At 44.8% G+C, this 18759-nt stretch overlaps 2 protein-coding genes across 5 annotated transcripts in view; one reads left to right on the top strand and one right to left on the bottom strand.

Annotated features, from left to right (window-relative positions):
* Positions 1-13335, bottom strand: part of PHTF2 (putative homeodomain transcription factor 2) — a 69942-nt gene extending 56607 nt beyond the window's left edge. For 3 of the 4 annotated variants that reach the window (XM_061366345.1, XM_061366348.1, XM_061366347.1), the window contains exon 1: positions 13256-13335. The gene's annotated coding sequence lies outside the window, so the exon portion shown is untranslated. Of the gene's footprint in view, positions 1-4595; positions 4771-13255 lie in introns of those variants that run through there. The other variant, XM_061366346.1, reaches the window with a different exon arrangement.
* Positions 13336-13903: 568 nt separating this feature from the next.
* On the top strand, positions 13904-17845 carry TMEM60 (transmembrane protein 60). The gene is made up of 2 exons (XM_061366344.1): positions 13904-13988; positions 17187-17845. The coding sequence occupies exon 2, from the start codon at positions 17229-17231 to the stop codon at positions 17631-17633; it is 405 nt and encodes a 134-aa protein (XP_061222328.1). The 5' UTR covers positions 13904-13988; positions 17187-17228; the 3' UTR covers positions 17634-17845.
* The last annotated feature ends 914 nt before the right edge of the window (positions 17846-18759 follow it).

The following is an 18759-nucleotide window of genomic DNA, read 5'->3' as shown; positions in this document are numbered from 1 at the left end:
ATACCTGCTTCCTACCACCATAATTACAAGAGGAGAAAAAGGTTGAAGAAACTCATTATTAGCCATAAAGAACTAACTGTTGAACATGCAGAGAAAACCTTCCCTCAACAGCCACAGCAACTTGATCTCTTTCTCCCCAAGGTCAATGATTTTTCAGGAAACCAACACTAACTCATGGATCAAAGACTCCCACCTGTGTCAAACGTGGCTAAAATTGGACAAGCCATTTTAAAGGCAGCAACTTTTTTGCAGCGGTTCTCCAATTCACTCAAACACCCTTTGCCTCCAGAAATGATCACATCACAAAACTATAAACCAAGTATAATGAGGTAGTTCTATTAATAATTCATTTTATTTATATCAACAAAACCATTTTTTAGATTACCCATGGCTTTTGTGGTTTTAAGCAACTCTCTACATCAAGTCTTCCATAGGGTCTATTTTGATGGTGGCTTAGCGCATATTTGCATACACATTTGCGTGCACAAATGTAAAGGTGAAGCTTCCAAAGTAAATACGATAAAATGTCTTAAAAGACTTAATAGAGTTTGGTATGCCAAGTAAAAATACCTCTACAAGGAAATATACTTTCTTCGAGAGATATACAACAGTTTCTGAGACAGCACTAAAAAGAAAGGCGAAAAGCTTTGTTTAATTATTTCTGGACAGTATTCCTGCTTGCAGGAGCTGCAGACTTGTCTGTGGATTGTTGTTTTGAGTTTTGTTTAGTCTTATAGGGGTTGTTTGGTTTGGTTTGGTTGGGGTTTAAGGTCTGGTTATTAGGGGGGGCATGGGACAGGGGACAAACAGTATAATGAGCTTGATACACTTGGCCTGAAGCTAACTTATCTGGATGAGAAGTGGACAGTAACAATTCAAGGCATTTAGGCCCTGGCTCTTACTCTGCATCTGCCCACAGCTCACCAAACACCAGGGCAGGTGACCAAGTACCACAACAATTTCAGAACTCTGCACATTCATTACAAGTTAATATGTTGCTCAGCTGACAGTTTGTACTGATGTTGATCCTGAAGTCAGATGGTACAACTGAGCTGTAAGGCACATCAGCATCAAACAAGTACATGAACAAATCAAAACAGCTGATACACATCCACAGAGCACTGTCTATTCTTCTGCCTTGCTCTCCTCCCATCCTCTCCAGATCCAGCCATTTGTTTCACATTCTGTGTCAAGTATCTTCACCTGGGACTGGGACCAGGTTTTACACTCAGTTGTACACAATGTCCTGTGCAGAGTAGCTACAGCAAGATTAACTTAATCCTAACTAGTTGGAGACTTCAGAGCAACACAAAAAACACTCCCAACTTCAGAGATTAGACAGAACATCCAGATGTAAAAGCTTGATCACAACATCTCTGTGACATTCAACAAAGCCGTTCATAACATTTCCATCAAACTCACAGTTACTACTATGAAAAACAAGCAATGTTTTTTGATCAAAACTTCATTACTTCCTTAAAGCTAAAAAATATACGACGGCCTGGTTTTGATGATACCTATTCAGAAGTGGGGGGTTTTAGCTATTTCCTTTCCATTTCAGAGCATGATTATTTTCAAGTACGCTATACCTTGCAATCAAATAAGTAGGTTTTTCAAAAGCCACAGCAATCTATATTTAGATGTCTATATTCAGGTAGTTAGACACACTCAGTCAAGCAGCACAGTGCTTACTGTGTAAGACAGGATTAGATACTACGCTACAGGTTTAAATAAATGTGAAGTATATTTGAAAATTGTACTCATATCCGCATGGTTTTGGCAATCCAAGTCAGACCTAAATATGTACATTTCTATATGACAGTCTATGGAAAACAAAATCCATCCCAAACTCTGACAGAAGCTCAGAATAAAAAACTGTATTCCTCACAGAGATAAAAAGTGTCAGTTTCTGGAAGAATACACAAGTCTAAGCAGTGTCAATCCACAAAAGGACATAATTAGAAATACAACATTCACAAGGAAGCATAGACAAATAGCTGCTTTCCTTGCCTATAAACACTGTGAATCACTAAGTATTTCAAGGAAGCTGTTTCCTTTGTAACAGCCCTAACCTGAATGGTCAGGATACCATCCAGCTGCTGAGTCAGGACTTGAATGTCCTCAACTCATTATGACCATGGTCACTGATGAAGCTGGCATGCTCACTAGACACCATTAGGAGTAAAATTGCAGAGCTGTGCCATTTACCTCAAATGCATTTTTAAAACACCATCGATTGTTATTACTGCTAAGAGTTCTTCTTCTGAAGGTGAGTTAAAGGCAGTTTTAAAAAGTTACTGCATAAAGCCATGAGAATACTAGAACTTGGTTTCAACTGCTTTCCACAATATAAGTGTTTTTCCATTATGTTATGTTCTCCATATTACAGTTTCACAATCACAGGCATAATTTCACTAAGATTCCCTGACATGAAGAGTAAGAGACAAAGAACCAGAAGAGTAAAGCCTATGGCCTCAAATTACTAATTTTGTATCAACATTTGTATCACACAAACTCAAATTACTTAGAGCAAAACATTACAACTACAGATGCACACCTAGACAATTATGATGAAAAACCACTCCCTTTCCAGGTTCAACATTAAAATAGCAGTTAACATTATCATCAAATTCTTGACATTATTTGATATTCCAAGTTAATTTTCAATGAGCCAAGTAAACAGCTTAGTCATATTAGGCATCCACTGTTGATAGAAAAGCTGCTTCTGGCACAACAAAAGCAGGCAACGCAGGTATCAATGTAATGTGGATACACCACTAGAACTGGCAAGGTGTCATCCTTCCTACCCTCAAATCCATGGGACTTCTGCAACTGCCATCAGGAACACGATTTAAACCCTCAAAGCAATGTCTGAAAAGCCACATCATTTTCATGTGCATTACAAATAGGCCATGAATCCTATGTTTCTTTTGTTTAAAGGGTACATCAAATGCTATATAATGCATTCAGAGTTCTGTTTAAGTACTTTATGTATGGCTGTTCACAAAACAGCATTTCAGAACTGCTAATTGTATACAAGCAAATGAAAAACTTCGTCACTCCCAGGTTCACACCTTCCAGTGGAAGTTTTATTGTGTTCTTTTCAGCTAGCCTTAAGGAAAGCTGAAGCAGCAAAAGGGAAGGAAAAAATAAAACAACATAAATCCGACACTGCAAACCTAAAGACCATATCAAGCAGCCAGCATGAGCAGTGCTCTTGCTGTCATGCCAGCCAAGGCCTCCCAAGTTGCTGCCTTGCAATCCAAGGTCATGATAGTTCATAAAAAGGAATTAACATACTCGGTTTCCCAAAGGAACAGCATGATAGTTTGTAACTAAAAGGAATTAACATGCTTGCTATCCCCAAAGAACAACAACAACTGCTAAATTTGGATGCCAGCATTCCTAAGGCACTGCTTAAGGACGAGAATACATTTTCAAACTTTGCTCTTCGCTGTATCTCAAAAAAACCCCAAACACCCAAAACCCATAATCATCCTGAAACTGGTGAAAACCCCCACCATTTAACTTCCCTTAATACCTATCTTGGGGAGTTCTATTGTTTGAGGAGTTTATCAGGCCAACAACAGCAACAATGAAATATGAATCAGTCTCTATGCTGGCTGCTGTGTATCATGCCTTGCTCTTCATAAACACAGACATACCAAACATGACATAGAATCATAGAATCCTAGGAAAGGACCTTAAGATCATCTAGTTCCAACCCCCCTGCCATGGTCAGGGACTCCTTGCTCTAAACCATACCACCCAAGGCTCTGTCCAACCTGGCCTTGAACACTGACAGGGATGGAGCATTCACAACCTCCCTGGGCAACCCATTCCAGTGCCTCACCACCCTAACAGGAAAGAATTTCCTCCTTATATCCAATCTAAACTTCCCCTGTTTAAGTTTGAACCCATAACCCCTTGTCCTATCACTACAGTCCCTAATGAAGAGTCCATCCCCAGCATCCCTATAGGCCCCCTTCAGATACTGGAAGGCTGCTATGAGGTCTCCACACAGCCTTCTCCCAGCTGAACAGCCCCAACTTTCTCAGCCTATCTTTATATGGGAGGTGCTCCAGTCCCCTGATCATCCTCATGGCCTCCTCTGGACTTGTTCCAGCAGTTCCATGTCCTTCTTATGCTGAGGACACCAGAACTGCACACAATACTCCAAGTGAGGTCTCATGAGAGCAGAGTAAAGGGGCAGCATCACCTCCTTCGACCTGCTGGCCATGCTCCTTTTGATGCAGCCCAGGATACGGTTGGCTTTCTGGGCTGCAAGCACACACTGAAGCCAGCTCATGTTCATTTTCTCATCGACCAGCACCCCCAAGTCCTTCTCTGCAGGGCTGCTCTGAATCTCTTCTCTGCCCAGCCTGTAGCTGTGCCTGGGATTGCTCCGACCCAAGTGTAGGACCTTGCACTTGGCAGCATGTCCATGACTGCCTGTGCCTCCACTAAGATGTCAGTTACAGAAAAACAGAAACTTTCTCAGGCATCTCTCTTTTGCCACAGACTACAGTATCTGATACTGCTTCTGCCACTGCATATTTATTCTTCCTCATAAGCTCTTGCCCTTTATCACTTACCATCCGAAGCAGGAAACTCTCAGTTGCAGCTGCAGCACTGAGCACGCAGCGAGAATCAGTTTGCAAATTCAGATGGGAAGTGGGTGCTGTAAAGCATCTTCATCTCCACAGCAAAACCACCAAGACCTGAAGAACAAACTACCTAGGAAGCACCACAAAAAGACCACTGTCTCCCAGGAACACTTGTTTTTGCCAGTGAATTACACAACTGTCTGAAAGAGTAGCAAGATGTTGAGGATCAAGATTTTTCAGGTTTATTTCAGGTTCTGGGAAAAGAACACTGCGTGTAGTGGTTGGGACTGCTGTTGCCATTTCTGGAATCCATGCCCACAGCCTTAAGGACTTGCAACGTGCTGAACAGCTATGTTTACTACATATACACCTTGCCTCATTGCCGCTTTAGTAAGTTTGGGGTTTCTCTTCTAAGAAAACAAACTACAAATCTGCTGCTACATCCAAAGGCTTGGGTTTGTCCATCCTTCCCAGTCATACACAAGTGGCACAGACATGGTCTGTTATTGACTCATGAGAACCTCACAAGACTTCTGCAGCATATTTGTCCAATAAACTAAGCAACCTATAGTTATTATCACAGCCCAGTATTCTGAACAGGAATGACTGTGTTATAAAATGCAAGAAAATGTCATCCATACCAGTCAATAGTAGAATAGTATTCTCTCTTACTGGCCATTCTGGAAAATTAAAGTTTATGTGAGAATTACAGAATCCTTTCCAGATATTTTACTATAATATGCAAGTCCCTTCCTAATTTTGTTACATAACTGGTTTCTGTTCATGGCTTCATCTGAAGTGACATGACACGGTTTCAAACATGCTTGTAAAAATAGGGGAAAGGACTCTGTACTGAGGAGTCCAGGATTCTATTTACTCATCATTTACTCCTGCTGCAGTGTTTATTAATTAGCAAAAAGCTCCTAATATTTAAACATATTCTAATGTCTAATGAAATGGAAAAAAAAACCCAAGCCCTTAGAGGAGATTGTAATCAAGTCAAGTTTGCCTCTTATCTTCTATGAGAGATGTTAATTTCAAAGTCCCCATCAATCCAAATGCAATGATTGCTGATGGCACACTGGAACTACAAGGCAAGACATCTCTGAAAATGCTGCATCTTTAAAATAATTAAATAGAACACAGTATATGTCTGGTCTCAAGTTCTGCTCTTTTTAATTCCTGTTGTTGGCACTGAAAACTACACCCACACATACATATTGGGGGTGTTGGTCGATGAGAAAATGAACATGAACTGGCTTCAATGTGTTCTCCCAGCCCAGAAAGCCAACCGTATCCTGGGCTGCATCAAAAGTAGCATGACCAGCAGGTCGAAGGAGGTGATCCTGACCCTCTACTCTGCTCTCGTGAGACCTCACTTGGAGTATTGTGTGCAGTTCTGGTGTCCTCAACATAAAGAGGACATGGAACTGTTGGAACAAGTCCAGAGGAGGCCATGAGGATGATCAGGGGACTGGAGCACCTCCCATATGAAGACAGGCTGAGAAAGTTGGGGCTGTTCAGCTGGGAGAAGAGAAGGCTGCGTGGAGACCTCATAGAGCCTTGGGTGACACAGTTTAGTGTGAGGTGTCCCTGCCCATGGCAGCAGGGGTTGGAACTTGATGATCACCATCCTTTCCAACCCAAACTATTCTATGATTCTATATTCCATTAGTCATACTTACAATCTTACAATGAGAATGTACGTATCTGCTCCTAGAACCATAACAGGTTTATTAAGGAACAGAATTTCTCCAAGTCCTGTGTTTTTCATTTATACCTATACTCTCCTAAACAAACACTCAAACCGCCCAAATATAGTGGCCACCTTGAAATGAAATGCTACACTCCTTTTGTCCTCCTCGTGATTCTAAATACAACAGTAATTTCCTGCAACAATAAATCTTGCTCACTGAAAATACCGACTTGGTGTTTAGGAAGACGTGTTTATCTGTCACCAGGCAATACACTGCAGAGTTGTGGCTTCTCGATGAGTACAGTCAGGAAGTTGAAAACCACTCCTAAATGACCAAGTTTGCATCATGTTCTGCAAATAGTTATCCAGAAACTTGCTGGAGCAGCTGAGGCATGAAACGGCTGAGCTGTCAGAAAAAGCTGCAGTCTCTTATAACAGCCATGTATCTGTAACAGCAGAGTAGCAAACTCTGAGCCTCTGCTAGCAGTCACGAAGTCCCTGGAGCGATCCAAACAAGGAGCTGCAGAGTAACAAGCCTTACATGTGTATCTGGCAAGATCCACAAAGCAATCATTAAAAATAGAACACCATTATACCTGCAAGACTATCTGATAGGGTCTAATCAGCAGGTTCTGCAAAGGAAGATCATGTCTTGGTATATCAGTATTTCTGAACATGTCAAACTAACTGATAAACAAGAGCAAGTGATAAAACATACGTGGACTTTCAAAAAGCCTTTGGAAGAATGTCAGACTTGTAAATAGACTGCTGTTCATGAAAAGCAAACACTGCCACAGATCAAAAACCAGCCAGAAAATTGAACAAAATGAGGTCAATGTTCTTCACTGCAGTAGGCTAACTGGATAATAAAGATTAATAGCATCCAGTCTGAATAAAACAGTCTATTTATTGCTTTTTCAGGTGCCTAGAAGTTCCTTGGATCACAACCCTTGCCTGCTAGCTCCTGTATGCAGTGCCTGCCCAAGGCAAAGCGCACACAGACCCCCCCTTCTCCTTCACACAAAAACATCCTAATCCCAAAACTAAACTCAGACTAAATCTTCCTAGCCTGCTTCCATGTTCCACCAGCTTTCACATGCAGTGACAAGAGGCAGGCATTTGAGATCTCATGCGGTATACACATGCCCTGGTGGATAGCTCTTTCTCGAGGTTTGACGTTAAAGCCACTCAGGATGAGAGTACCCAGAAATCACAGCTTTCCGAGTATGCTGACCATTAGACTTCTATGAGAAAGATGAACACAGACACTCATCTCCCCATTGCTTCATCAGGCACTGACTGGTAATGCTAGCTTATAACGGAACAGAGATGTCCTGCATTGCTGGAGATCTTAAGAGGGAACTTCCAGCAGAAGAAATCACTCACAGGGACACTGAAGGTCCACACAGAGACAATGGAGATCAGGGTGGCCTAGTGAGGCTTCACAACTGTTCTAACCACTCTAAACCAGTATTGCCACAGTCCATCCTCCTTCTCTGCCATCAGCTTCCATCCCTCTTTACCAGCATTGGAGCCCATTGCACAGGAGAGAGCTTCAAGGAACCAATTGCCATTACTAAGTAAATGAGCAGTTGCCACCTGAATTAGCTCCACAGACCTGTTAACCACAGAATAAGGTGATCACGAATGCTACTGCCAGTAGTGAGGCAGCTCTGACCAAAGCCAGCCTGAACACTCTGGATGTCTGCCTGCCTTCTGAAGTACCATTAACAGAGTTCATCTGAACTAACTAAGACTGTTTCCTCTTTTCCTCCCCATATTCAAATCAATAGCCTAGTTTTTATGAAGTACTGCCTAAATTAAGTCCTTACACGGAGTGAACAGAGCCCTACCCTGTTATTCCAAAGTTCTGTAAATAGGTCCAGCAGTGCTCACAATACTTGCCTTATATATGTCAGAGAAGAAAACCCAAAGTAGTAAAATTTCCAGGTGACAATCTTACATTAGCAAAGCTTAAGAAACATGATCCACTTTAACAATGAATAGGTAATATAAACAGAATTTGGCATCAATAATGCCAATTATATTGGGGGAGGGTGCCAAACTTTAAAAGCCTTAAAACCAGGTATCTCAAATCCAGAAAGGAAATTTGATGGTTTTGTGAGCTCTTCCATTCGATATACTACAGTCAGAAGAGCACATAGACACCTGAATTGAAGTGGAATCACAAGCAAAACCCTGCAGTACTGTTCTGTGGATCAGCTGTGCAATATGACCTGAAATGCATGCATTTTATTTGACGCAGAATATTCAACTACCGGGGAAGTGTAGGTGTTCTGAGAAGGGCTATGAATTATCAATCACTTGAAATACTCTCCTATTGAGACAGGCAAGTATTGAACAGAAAAATAAGGAACGTAAATGGACAGAGCCTTGGGTGAGATGGCTTAGTGTGAGGTGTCCCTGCCCATGGCAGGGGGGTTGGAACTAGATGATCTTAAGGTCCTTTCCAACCCTAACTATTCCATGATCCTATGATTCTATGAAGACTTTAAGATACATACAGAAAATATAGCCAAGAAAACAGCTTCCAATAATACAGGGAACTTCATTCATTAAAAAGCTCAGAGGCTAGCAAAGCCAAGCCTTTAACAGAGAAATGTTATATTAGAACACATAATTAGACTGTTAAAGTCACTACCACAGGAAGTCACTGAAGCCAAGATTCTACTGGGATTCAAAAAGAAAGCAGCCATTTAAGCACAAACAATAAGAAGAAAAACAAAATAAACACACAGCTGAGGGAATCTCAAGCTTCATGACCAAGGTGCAAGAAAACACCCAAACAGATCATGGGGCGGTACGCAACCACACAAATACTCTACCTAACCTGACCCCACAATGGCCAGTAGCTAACACCAAGGAAGGAGTATGAGCAACACAGCAAGCATAGAACAATCTGTCCCTTAGACAGCTGAACATGAAAAGCATTTAGCTGCCAGGCTGGCATCTGCCAACCACCTAACCCCCAAAAGCATCTGGTGCTGGCCAACTTCCAAATGCAAGGCTTGCCTGGCTCGGTATGCGATGCTATATTGCTTTAATTTCTTCTCACGCTTCCCAGTTGTACTTTGTTTTTTTAAGAACAAGAACCACAAATGTATTTGCAAATAGGATTTCCATCCAGTGCTTGGACTCACTCCAGGAAGCCATCTAGTCTCTCTGGAGTACATCAACCAAGACCACCTCAAATGAACAAAGAATTAAATACCGAACACTACACGCCTCACTTAAAGAGTATTCCCAGCAGAAGAGAATTTGGAAAAAAATCCCCTTTACACATGTAAATTAAGAAACAAGAGAAGAGCTCCATGAACTCCCTCATATCCTCCCCTCAACTAATGAAAAATAAAGCAGAAACATAACCTGTGTTTCCAAATGTCTTGACAACATAACTCTACACGTGGATACATGTTTGCTGTAAATCTGAGATGGAACTGGACCACACAGATGACTTCCAACGACCCCTTTTCAATCTAAATTATTCTATGACTACATGTAGAGCACACTCAAACATTACACAGTAATACATTACAGCCTAAGTACTATTAACTCCTTTCTCCCTATAGGCACTTCATTAAGCAATATGTGTTCTCCTTACAAATTTGAATACAATTTCTTCAAATGGTTAACCATTTCCTCTGGACCCAGCAAAAAGGACCTTGACAAATAACAGCACACTACACTCAGGAGGGAAAACATGTTATCGAAAGCTTTCAAAGTCTTTTCTTTTTCACACCACTACATACCTTAAGAGTAAGTAGTGCTCAGCTGTCCTTGAACAGTCAGAAGGAGCAGCACCTCTGACAGAGATATCCCAAAAGAGTTGTGTTTCCTTCCTAAAACATAAAAACATTACAGAAAGAACAGGCCTACCTTGTTCCGTGGGCAGAAGCAATTAAGTCTGTCTGCTCCTACCAGTGGGCCGTGGCTCCCTGTTGCCCTTCTCTGCCTCACCCAACATTATTTTCCTGCCCCTGACCTGTCTCATCAACAGCCCCAGTTGTTTGGCTGGGCCCATAGCAGCACACACCATAGCAAGGCTCAGAGCTCTACACACACTAGCCAGCAGTTGCTCTCTTCCTCACTAAAGAAGGGACACACCTTTCTTCAGGTGGGATTATTATTCTGGGTCACTATCTGTCAAGTTTCATAATAATTTCTCACTGTGTAGGTATCTAACATCTTTCAGTTGTCATTAAACCTGGTTTTGCCATCTGACTAACTAAAGAAGTTACTCAAAGGAGAAGACAGGCAAATAAAGTAATGGTAGGAGCTTCGTGCCCTTAGTAAACCTGGCTAAAAATTCACATAAACTGTTGGGTGATGATGTTTCAGGCAGTGTGGTGTTCATTATGAAAACTTCCTCACAGCCAAAATAACCCCACCCTGTGACTGTCATCACTCTCACTCACAAGGGTCCTGAGAAGAGGGGGGGAGGAAGAGTTGTTTTTACTTCTTAACCAAATTTCCACTATAAACAAGTAGAACATACGACATTTAGAAAGAGTCTGGGAAGGCAGCATGTGTAACTTCGGGAAAGAAGTGGTGTCCCTGCTTTCCAGTGACCCCTGCCAGCTGCCACCGGAACAGCATTGTTCAACACCAAGAGCCTCTCCAGCCCTCACCGTCTGGTTCACTGCCCCCAACAAAGTTACCTCGAGATCTCCTTAATGCACCTATGCACCCCTGCGAATACATCATCAATACCCTGTTTCCTATTCCACAGCCTGCCCCACGGGATTCTGAGTTCTCCCAGAACTCACACCAGTATTCAGCAGCTATGGGTACAGCTGAGACCAACTTTTTGAGACAAGCTGAGCTAACCCTGCTTTGGAAGAATTCCAGTACTACTGGAATACTTGAAATGCTCCATGGAGTTCCCAGCAATTACTGACAATTTATTTGCATGTCACATTCCACACAATACAAGAGGAAAAAAGAAAATCTACTCCAAGCATTGAATTAAACTAACCAGGTTTCCAAATTCTTTTTCAGATGACTCAGGCTCGTGTTATATCCTTTATAGTATTTATATCCAGAAGAAAAACATACACTGGCAGCAAAACATAGCAACGTAAAATCCAACTGCACAAACATTCCACTTCAAACAGGCATCAGGATCTCAAACACACCGGTTCCAAGCATTGCTCTCAACCTTCACCTTCAGAACTGAAAATCGCTTGCAAATACTGTAAAGTAGAACTCTGGGGAAAAAAACATTAAAACCCAACTATTGAAGCTGTATGAAGAAGGATGATGTGTGCGCAGACATCGGTTCATAAACACCTTGCTGGAACAAAAATAAGGCTTCTGAGAAAAGGACTATCCTTTCCGGGGAGTCACAAATAAAGGGGCAAATCAAAGAAGATCACAAAAACCTTCAGAGCTCCAGAAATAGCCAAATGCATACAGCTATTTATAACCCAGAGACTTATTCCCAGAGCACTTTCAGCCTCTAACCCCAGGAAAACAAAATGCCTCATGCCAAGCGCTAATGTATAGAACAGAAATATACCCTTCTGCCGCTTCGTGACAGCTCTAAGTGCAGCTAAAGATATTAGGATTCACTTACTGGGATTAACAGGTTATTTCAAGTGATGGACTTCTCCCTGATAAAGCAGAATCCACCATCTGTTTAACAGCACTGGCATGAAGATGTACATGGGGGAATTGCTGATGACACACTGTACTTAGTCCCATTCCTGTTAGAGAACTTGTGTCAAAACTGTAAAACCAGCTGTATTTTCTGCAGGAATGTTTCATCACAAAGAATTTCAGACTGTTAATTACAGTGCTTTCAACAAGTCAGGTTTTCCAATTAATTATTTTTTCCAGTTAATTATATGACAGATAGATAAGGCACTGGCAAATTTGGAACAAGAGGAAGAGTCATGCTGCTGAGCCTTGAAAGTGACCAACAGCATGTTAAAGCAGTGAAAGACAAAACACCAAGCACAGAGCTTGAGAATGTGAACTAAAACTCACTGAGTCCAACACACCTGAGCCACATGCACTTAAGGAGTATGAATTAAAAACAGAGGTAAAAGAAGCAAACATCACAATAGTTCGACTACTGCATAATCGTTTTTCCCCTCCGCTGTCTCCTTTGTTACTCATAGAAAGAACAGCAAATAAAACACTGGAGAAAAGAATATGACAGAAGAAACTAGCCTAACGTTCAGATACCCAAACTATGGACAGCACATAAGCTGCAGACAGGTTGTCACTGACTCAGGGTGGAAAGGGGAAAAAGATGGGATAGGGGCTAAGGAAGAAAACGCCAAAAGAAGATGTGTAAAACAGAATCAGGAGACGAGGTCAAAGATAAAGGTGAAGATGCAGAAATTTAGGACCTTTAAAGTAAAGGAGAAAAAGCGTTCTGTCACCTGACACAGGCACTGAACCAGCTCAAGATGTAGCAGAGCAACTTAACACGGAAAAGGTGTGCTGCAGCAGCACAAGCCCGCCGTGGCAAGGAGCACCGACACGCACGGCACGGGCCAGCAGCCCAGCGCCTACCGTCACATGCACGCGGCAACCAGCGGGCCGGTAACCGAGGGCTCACGGGGGCCCGCGGAGACCCCGCGCCAGCTCCCGCTCGAGAGCACCTGGCGCAAGGAGGCCGCGGGCCTCCCGCCCTTCCCTCGGCCAGCCTGCCCCGGGGGGGCGGGAGGCCCCGGCGCGGCAGCAGCGGCGGCGGGCGGGCCGGCAGCGGAGCCGCTCTCACCGCCTGAGGACCGAGGAGAGCCGCGGCAGAGCGCGCTCCGCCACCCCTTAATGCGCTTTCGGCCCCGCCGGCCGCCCCCTGTCAGCCCCCGCCGAGCGGCCACAGGCACCGGCACCTCCGCCTCACCCCGGCCGCTTCCCAGCCTCAGCCCCGCTCCTCCCGCCAACCCCCCTCTCCCCTCCCGCCGGGTCCCGACCTTACCGGCCGCCCGGTGCCGCGGAGGAGCGGGCCAGCGCGCGCCGCACACAACGGCAGCGAGGGGAGCGCGAGGCGGCGGCGGGAGCGAGCAAGGCAACAGCTGGGTGGGAGGAGGGGGGGGAGAGGGGGAGGTGGAGTGGGGCGGGAGGAGGAGGATGAAGAGAACGCGCGCTCCCGCGCGGCGGCAGCAGCAGCAACAGCGCGCTACCCGCGAGGGTGCGCGCCACCGGGCAGGGGGCGGGGCCACAATAGGCCGGCAGCCAATAGAACGCAGTTGGCCTCGCGAAGGTGGGGTCGAGAACTGACTGACGACGGCATTGTCCAATCAGACAGGGAAGGAGGCGGGGCTCCGCTGTCGACGGACGGGAGGCGGGGCCAGTGTGACTGGCAGCCCGCAGCTCGAATTGGCTGCAAAGGGGGGGGGAGGGGGGGGGGGTTGTGCCAGGCCCAACCGCCATTCGCCATAAGGGGCTGCCGGGCCTTGACGGCCGTCACGGCTGCCGATTAGCTGAGGGAGGCGGGGATTACTGTGAGCGACGTCACCGCTACCCAATGGCTCCCGGGCGCGGTATTACGTAAGTCCCCACTGCCCAATCAGAGCCCTGGGGCGGTAGAGGAGGAAGGCGGGCGGGTTCCTGAGGCAGCCCGTCCGCCTCTCACGTGTGTTGGCTGTGCGTACCCGGGCGAGAGGGTAATGCGCGGAGACCCTGCGTGGGAGGCGGCGGCGGGCCAGGCGGTAGGTGGCTGTTGGGGGCGGTGAGGGGGCTCCGCCTCGGGTTTCTGTACCGCGCCCTCGCTCCTGCGGCAGTAGGGCTTCCGCCATGGCGGTGGGAGGGTGCTAGGGAGCAAGCCGGCTCGGCCGAGGAAGCGGCCGAGGAAGGCGGCCGGGCCGGCAAGGAGGGCCGGAGTGCGGTGAGGAGGAGGCCGGGCGGCACAGGGTCAGCCGTGGGGCTGAGGAAGGGCGGGAGAGGCGGGCGGTCCCCACCCGGCTGCGGGGCTCCGGGCCTGGCCCGGCTTGGCATTATCATGGAGCAGCTCGAGCCCCAGCCCTGCGGGGCCGGCCCGGCTCCCCGACCCGCTGCCCTGGCCAAGGAACAGGCCCTAGCTGCGGCAGAGACGGGTGGCCGAGGGCAGCGACCGGGCGGCCCCGGCTGGATTAAGCAGTGCCGGCTTCGGAGCACTGCGATGGGCTGCTGAGCTTCTGCCGCTGGCTTTGGTTAGCCCGGCACCCGCCGCTGGTTTGCCCGTTTCCTCCTCGGTTATTCCGGATAGTTTGAGTGTTTGGGAGGTTTTGTTTGTTTGTTTATTTTCTGTTAAATATATCACTCAGAGTCCCTGTTTCACTTAAAAGCAGTAAAACAGGGTTCCGGTTACCGCGATGTTGTAGTGTGAGTTTATGTACACTTTTAAAACTGCATATACGAAGACTTAGTTCAACTAAGAATGCACCATTGCGAGGAGGACTTGTGAACACCTAACCTGTATTCACATCAAACTAGTTGAAATGTAGTTTTAAAACGGATATGTTTCTTTCTAGGTGTTAAATTACTCATACCTGGTGAATGGGTTTTACAGTGGCATTTAAGCTAAAGTCCTATTTAATTTGGTTTCAGTATAATTTTTCTGAACTTTATTAGCAGTGTACAAGGATTAAATTCCTAGATTTGTTTATCATTAATATTGAGCTGAATGTTATGTGTGTAAGTTTCTCTCTGTGTCCCCCCTCTAAAAAGGCTAGGGTTAGCTATCATCATATTCTCATTATGTAGATCACCCTGCCAAGGTCAGTAATGCTGCTTAGATACGGTTTCTCATTACTGAAAACTTTCACATCCTACTAATGACAGGACTCCTGTGAGGAGTTGAGAAGGGTTTTTTTTACACCCTGCCTTTAACATTTCCTTCATTGTTTTCACAGAAGAGATACTTCAGGCTTGTACCATATCTGCATCCTTTTTCCAGCGTTAACTATCTTGTGATAGCTGGCCTTTAGCTGAGAGTCTGCTGATAACCTCCTTTCCTAAGGAGATTGCAAAGTGTTCCATGTAGTGGAGCCCTTTGTCACTGTCAGATGTACCCCCAGCTGTCAGCCTTTAAAATTTGGTACCTTCCTTTACTTGGACTGTAAGATCTCAAGAGTACACTTGGATGTTCTTGAGATTTTCATCCAAAAAAAGCCACTAAAATTGAATGGAGCCTTGCAGTGCTGCCCAGTCCTTCAGTTCTCTCTTAATTAGGTCAGAGAAAGGCAGCAGGACATCCCATGCCAGATTTTCTGTCTGTGTGTTCTAAAAGTGGTTCTGAACACCTGGGAAACACAAAAATCTTCTCAACAAGTGGGCAACCTTCAAGTTGAGTCACCCCATCCAGTACACGTTCAGTAGCTTTCTGTTTGCTCCATGGACAGCTGATAGCAACTTCTTTGTGTATCTGATAACCTAATACTTCCAATGGTGTTGAATTCCATTTTTCCTTTCAGGCTGGATTTTCCAGGCTGTTTCTTTGGTTTCCCCTTTCTCCAGGTTGCTCACAAGAGCTACTCCTTGTGCTCTCTGTAGCAATGATTTCTACAAGTAGTTTTCAGAAATGCTGTCACGAAAGGAGTGCTGAAGCTGTTGCAGATCACTGCTCTCTCTGCTTTACCTGCAGACTTGGACATGGGAATATTGGGAATGTTTTCACAATACTGGCAGTGCGTCAGGCAGGTCATGGTAGTTGTTCTGTAATCCTGTGCACTACCAGCTGGTTTGGGTGTGTTTCTCTCATGGGAACAGAGCAATGCTATCTAAAGCTCCTCCAGTTTTTTTCTGTCTTCTTGGCAGTTATCTCTTACACGAGTGTCAGTGCAAAGATTCACCCCTTCCCCGAGTCTCTGTGCCATCCAGCCAGTAACTGGCATCCACCAGCCCCTTTGATGAAATGCACAAGCATGGAAACAGCAAAAACCCTATTTTTAAACCTGGCTTGCTCTGGGTCACACAGTGTCAGCCCCTACAAGGGAAGGGATTACTGACAGTAACTCCAGTGTAATTTATTTTAGCCTAAACTGGGATCTTTCCTTAAGAGAAATTCCCAGACTGAAGAAAAACGTAGGTATGTTGAACTGTGTATCAGCAGACAGATTAAACTGCAGGTTTTTAGTAGTGTATGAAGTTCTTAGCCCCAGCTCTTAACATAAGAGGTCATCTCCTGACCAGTTCAGCCAACAGCTTTTGCTTCCTTCCTTGTTCCAGTGCTTATCTGAGCACAGTCGGTTCAACTTGCTACTCTCACAAACAACTAACCCAGATGAAAAGGGAAAGGTACTAATAGATTTCTTCCATCGTGCCTACCTGGAAATGTACATACACTGCCAAGCTGATGAGCTGGAATAGTTTTTCTGTCAGCCAGTGTCTGCACGCTTCAGATACCTGCTGGAAGGCAAACATGATCCGTAGCTGTTGGTACTTTAAGACTGGTGCTTGACTGGAAGTGGTCACTGCAGCTCTGCAGGCTAGGGGATGCTCCAGATGGCTTGTTACTTGGGCTTGTTAGTTGGTTTATGCTTCATTGTGATGATTTTATTACAGAGAGAGAATTGTTAGGTTTATCTGCAAGCATTAACTTGATGAGTCTCAGTACTGGAGGGAAATGGACCTACACATATTCTCAGCCTACACAAACCCCTGTATGAGCTTGACTGCTAGTTTAGGATTAAAGTGTTGCTTCACAGAACAGATGAAGGGAGTTTACAGAACTGACTGAGTGGTGGACAGGACCAAAACAGTGCTTCCCTGGGAATGGTAGTTCTGAAAGAAATGCTGGGGAGCAGAATGTAGGTGAGGTTAGAAGGAGTGGAAAAACGGTAACAAGAACCTAAGTCTCCTTTAAGGAATATGCCTGATGGTTGTGTGGTGCCATCTTTTGGTACATCCCTCCTCTTCTGTTTTGTTAGGTTGTTGCTGACAGTGAAAGACTTCCCCTCAAAGCTGTTTAAATGAGAATGTCCCTGGCCCAAAGAGTACTACTGACATGGCTTTTTACGTTACTCTTCCTGATCATGCTGGTGCTAAAGCTGGATGAGAAAGCGCCGTGGAACTGGTTCCTCATCTTTATTCCAGTTTGGATATTTGATACCATCCTTCTAGTTATGCTCATTGTGAAAATGGCCGGACGCTGCAAGTCTGGCTTCGACCCTCGCAACGGCTCCCAGAACATCAAGAAGAAAGCCTGGTACCTCATTGCAATGCTGCTCAAGCTGGCCTTCTGCCTCGCCCTCTGTGCTAAACTGCAGCGATTCACCGCCATGAAACTGGCCTATGTGTTCATCCCTCTGTGGGCCCTGCTCATTGGGGGTATGGTTGAACTTGGATATAATATCTTCTATGTACGAAGAGACTAAACTGTACTGTGTGGGTTTAACACTGATGCTGATACCAAGTTACTGGGTTATTACAGTTTTGCCACAAACTTGGTCTCCAAATTAGAAAGCCAAGTAAGGAATCAGCCAGACTGCAGACTTTAAACTGAAGACTGAAAGTAGACTTATTCCATTTTTTTTATTGTAAAACTGTCACATATGCTCTTGTAAATAAAAGTATTTGTTCAGCATAAGATGTTCTGATATGATTATTCTTGTTCTTGGTTATATGAAGTAAGATACAAGCTCTTCATGTGCAGGTAGCTCTTCTCAAAGGAACCACAGCTGTTCTACCTGAGTATTTGGCACACTGGGTAATCCTTGGGAAGAGGACTTCAGTTTATTACTACAGAAGCTGTCACTCAAGAAATAACCAATTAATTATTTCTGTAAGGTTGTAAATTTCTTTAGGGATCAGCAACAGCTGATAGCTGCCAAATAAGAACAGAAACGGAATTAAGTGGCTCAGCATTTATTTTTTGACAGTGAGAATGCACTACTAGTCTGAAAGACTAAAAATAAGCACTCTTTAAGCTGCTGAAAATAGACAATAACCAGTCTGTTGACCCGGGGGAAGTCAGTAGTGAACTGTGCCAGCAGGAGGGAGGCAAGGGTGATTGTGTTTCCAAGGGGGAAATGCCCAGTGCTGCAAGAGAAAGGAGCTGCAGGTGAGTTCAGTGATACCTCTGCACCCACAGGAAGGGGTACTGCAGCAAGGAAGATGGTTTTAATGGTCTCATACTGAATCTCGGTGGTGAAGCCTTTGGTTTTCTGGAGTACTGGCAAACTTGGGTGGAAGTGAACTTTTCTAAATAACAAATGCCATAATGGAACCAGGAGCATATTCTGTGGACTGAGAGCGCTGTTCCAGGAGCACCAAATTCAGATGTAAAGGTAGCCTAGGACATACAAACATTCCTGCTGCTGATACTGATCCATTTACAGCTCCCAGGTATGAAAGAATGTCTAGTGAATGAAAAGAGCCCAGAAAAACAATGTGAGGTAACTGGAGGTGACCAGATCAAAGTGTCACCAATAAAATATTCATACGTACATTCAACTGAAGTTGTCTGTAAAAAAAAAAAAAAAAAATGCCTTCCTGTTCAGT

The sequence above is a fragment of the Neopsephotus bourkii genome, unplaced genomic scaffold (genome assembly GCF_033783945.1).
Source record: "Neopsephotus bourkii isolate Nb327-2 ecotype Australia unplaced genomic scaffold, CSIRO-AGI_Nbou_v1 NB_1328, whole genome shotgun sequence".
Lineage (NCBI taxonomy): Eukaryota > Metazoa > Chordata > Aves > Psittaciformes > Psittacidae > Neopsephotus > Neopsephotus bourkii.
This window is presented reverse-complemented; position numbering and strand designations above follow the sequence as displayed.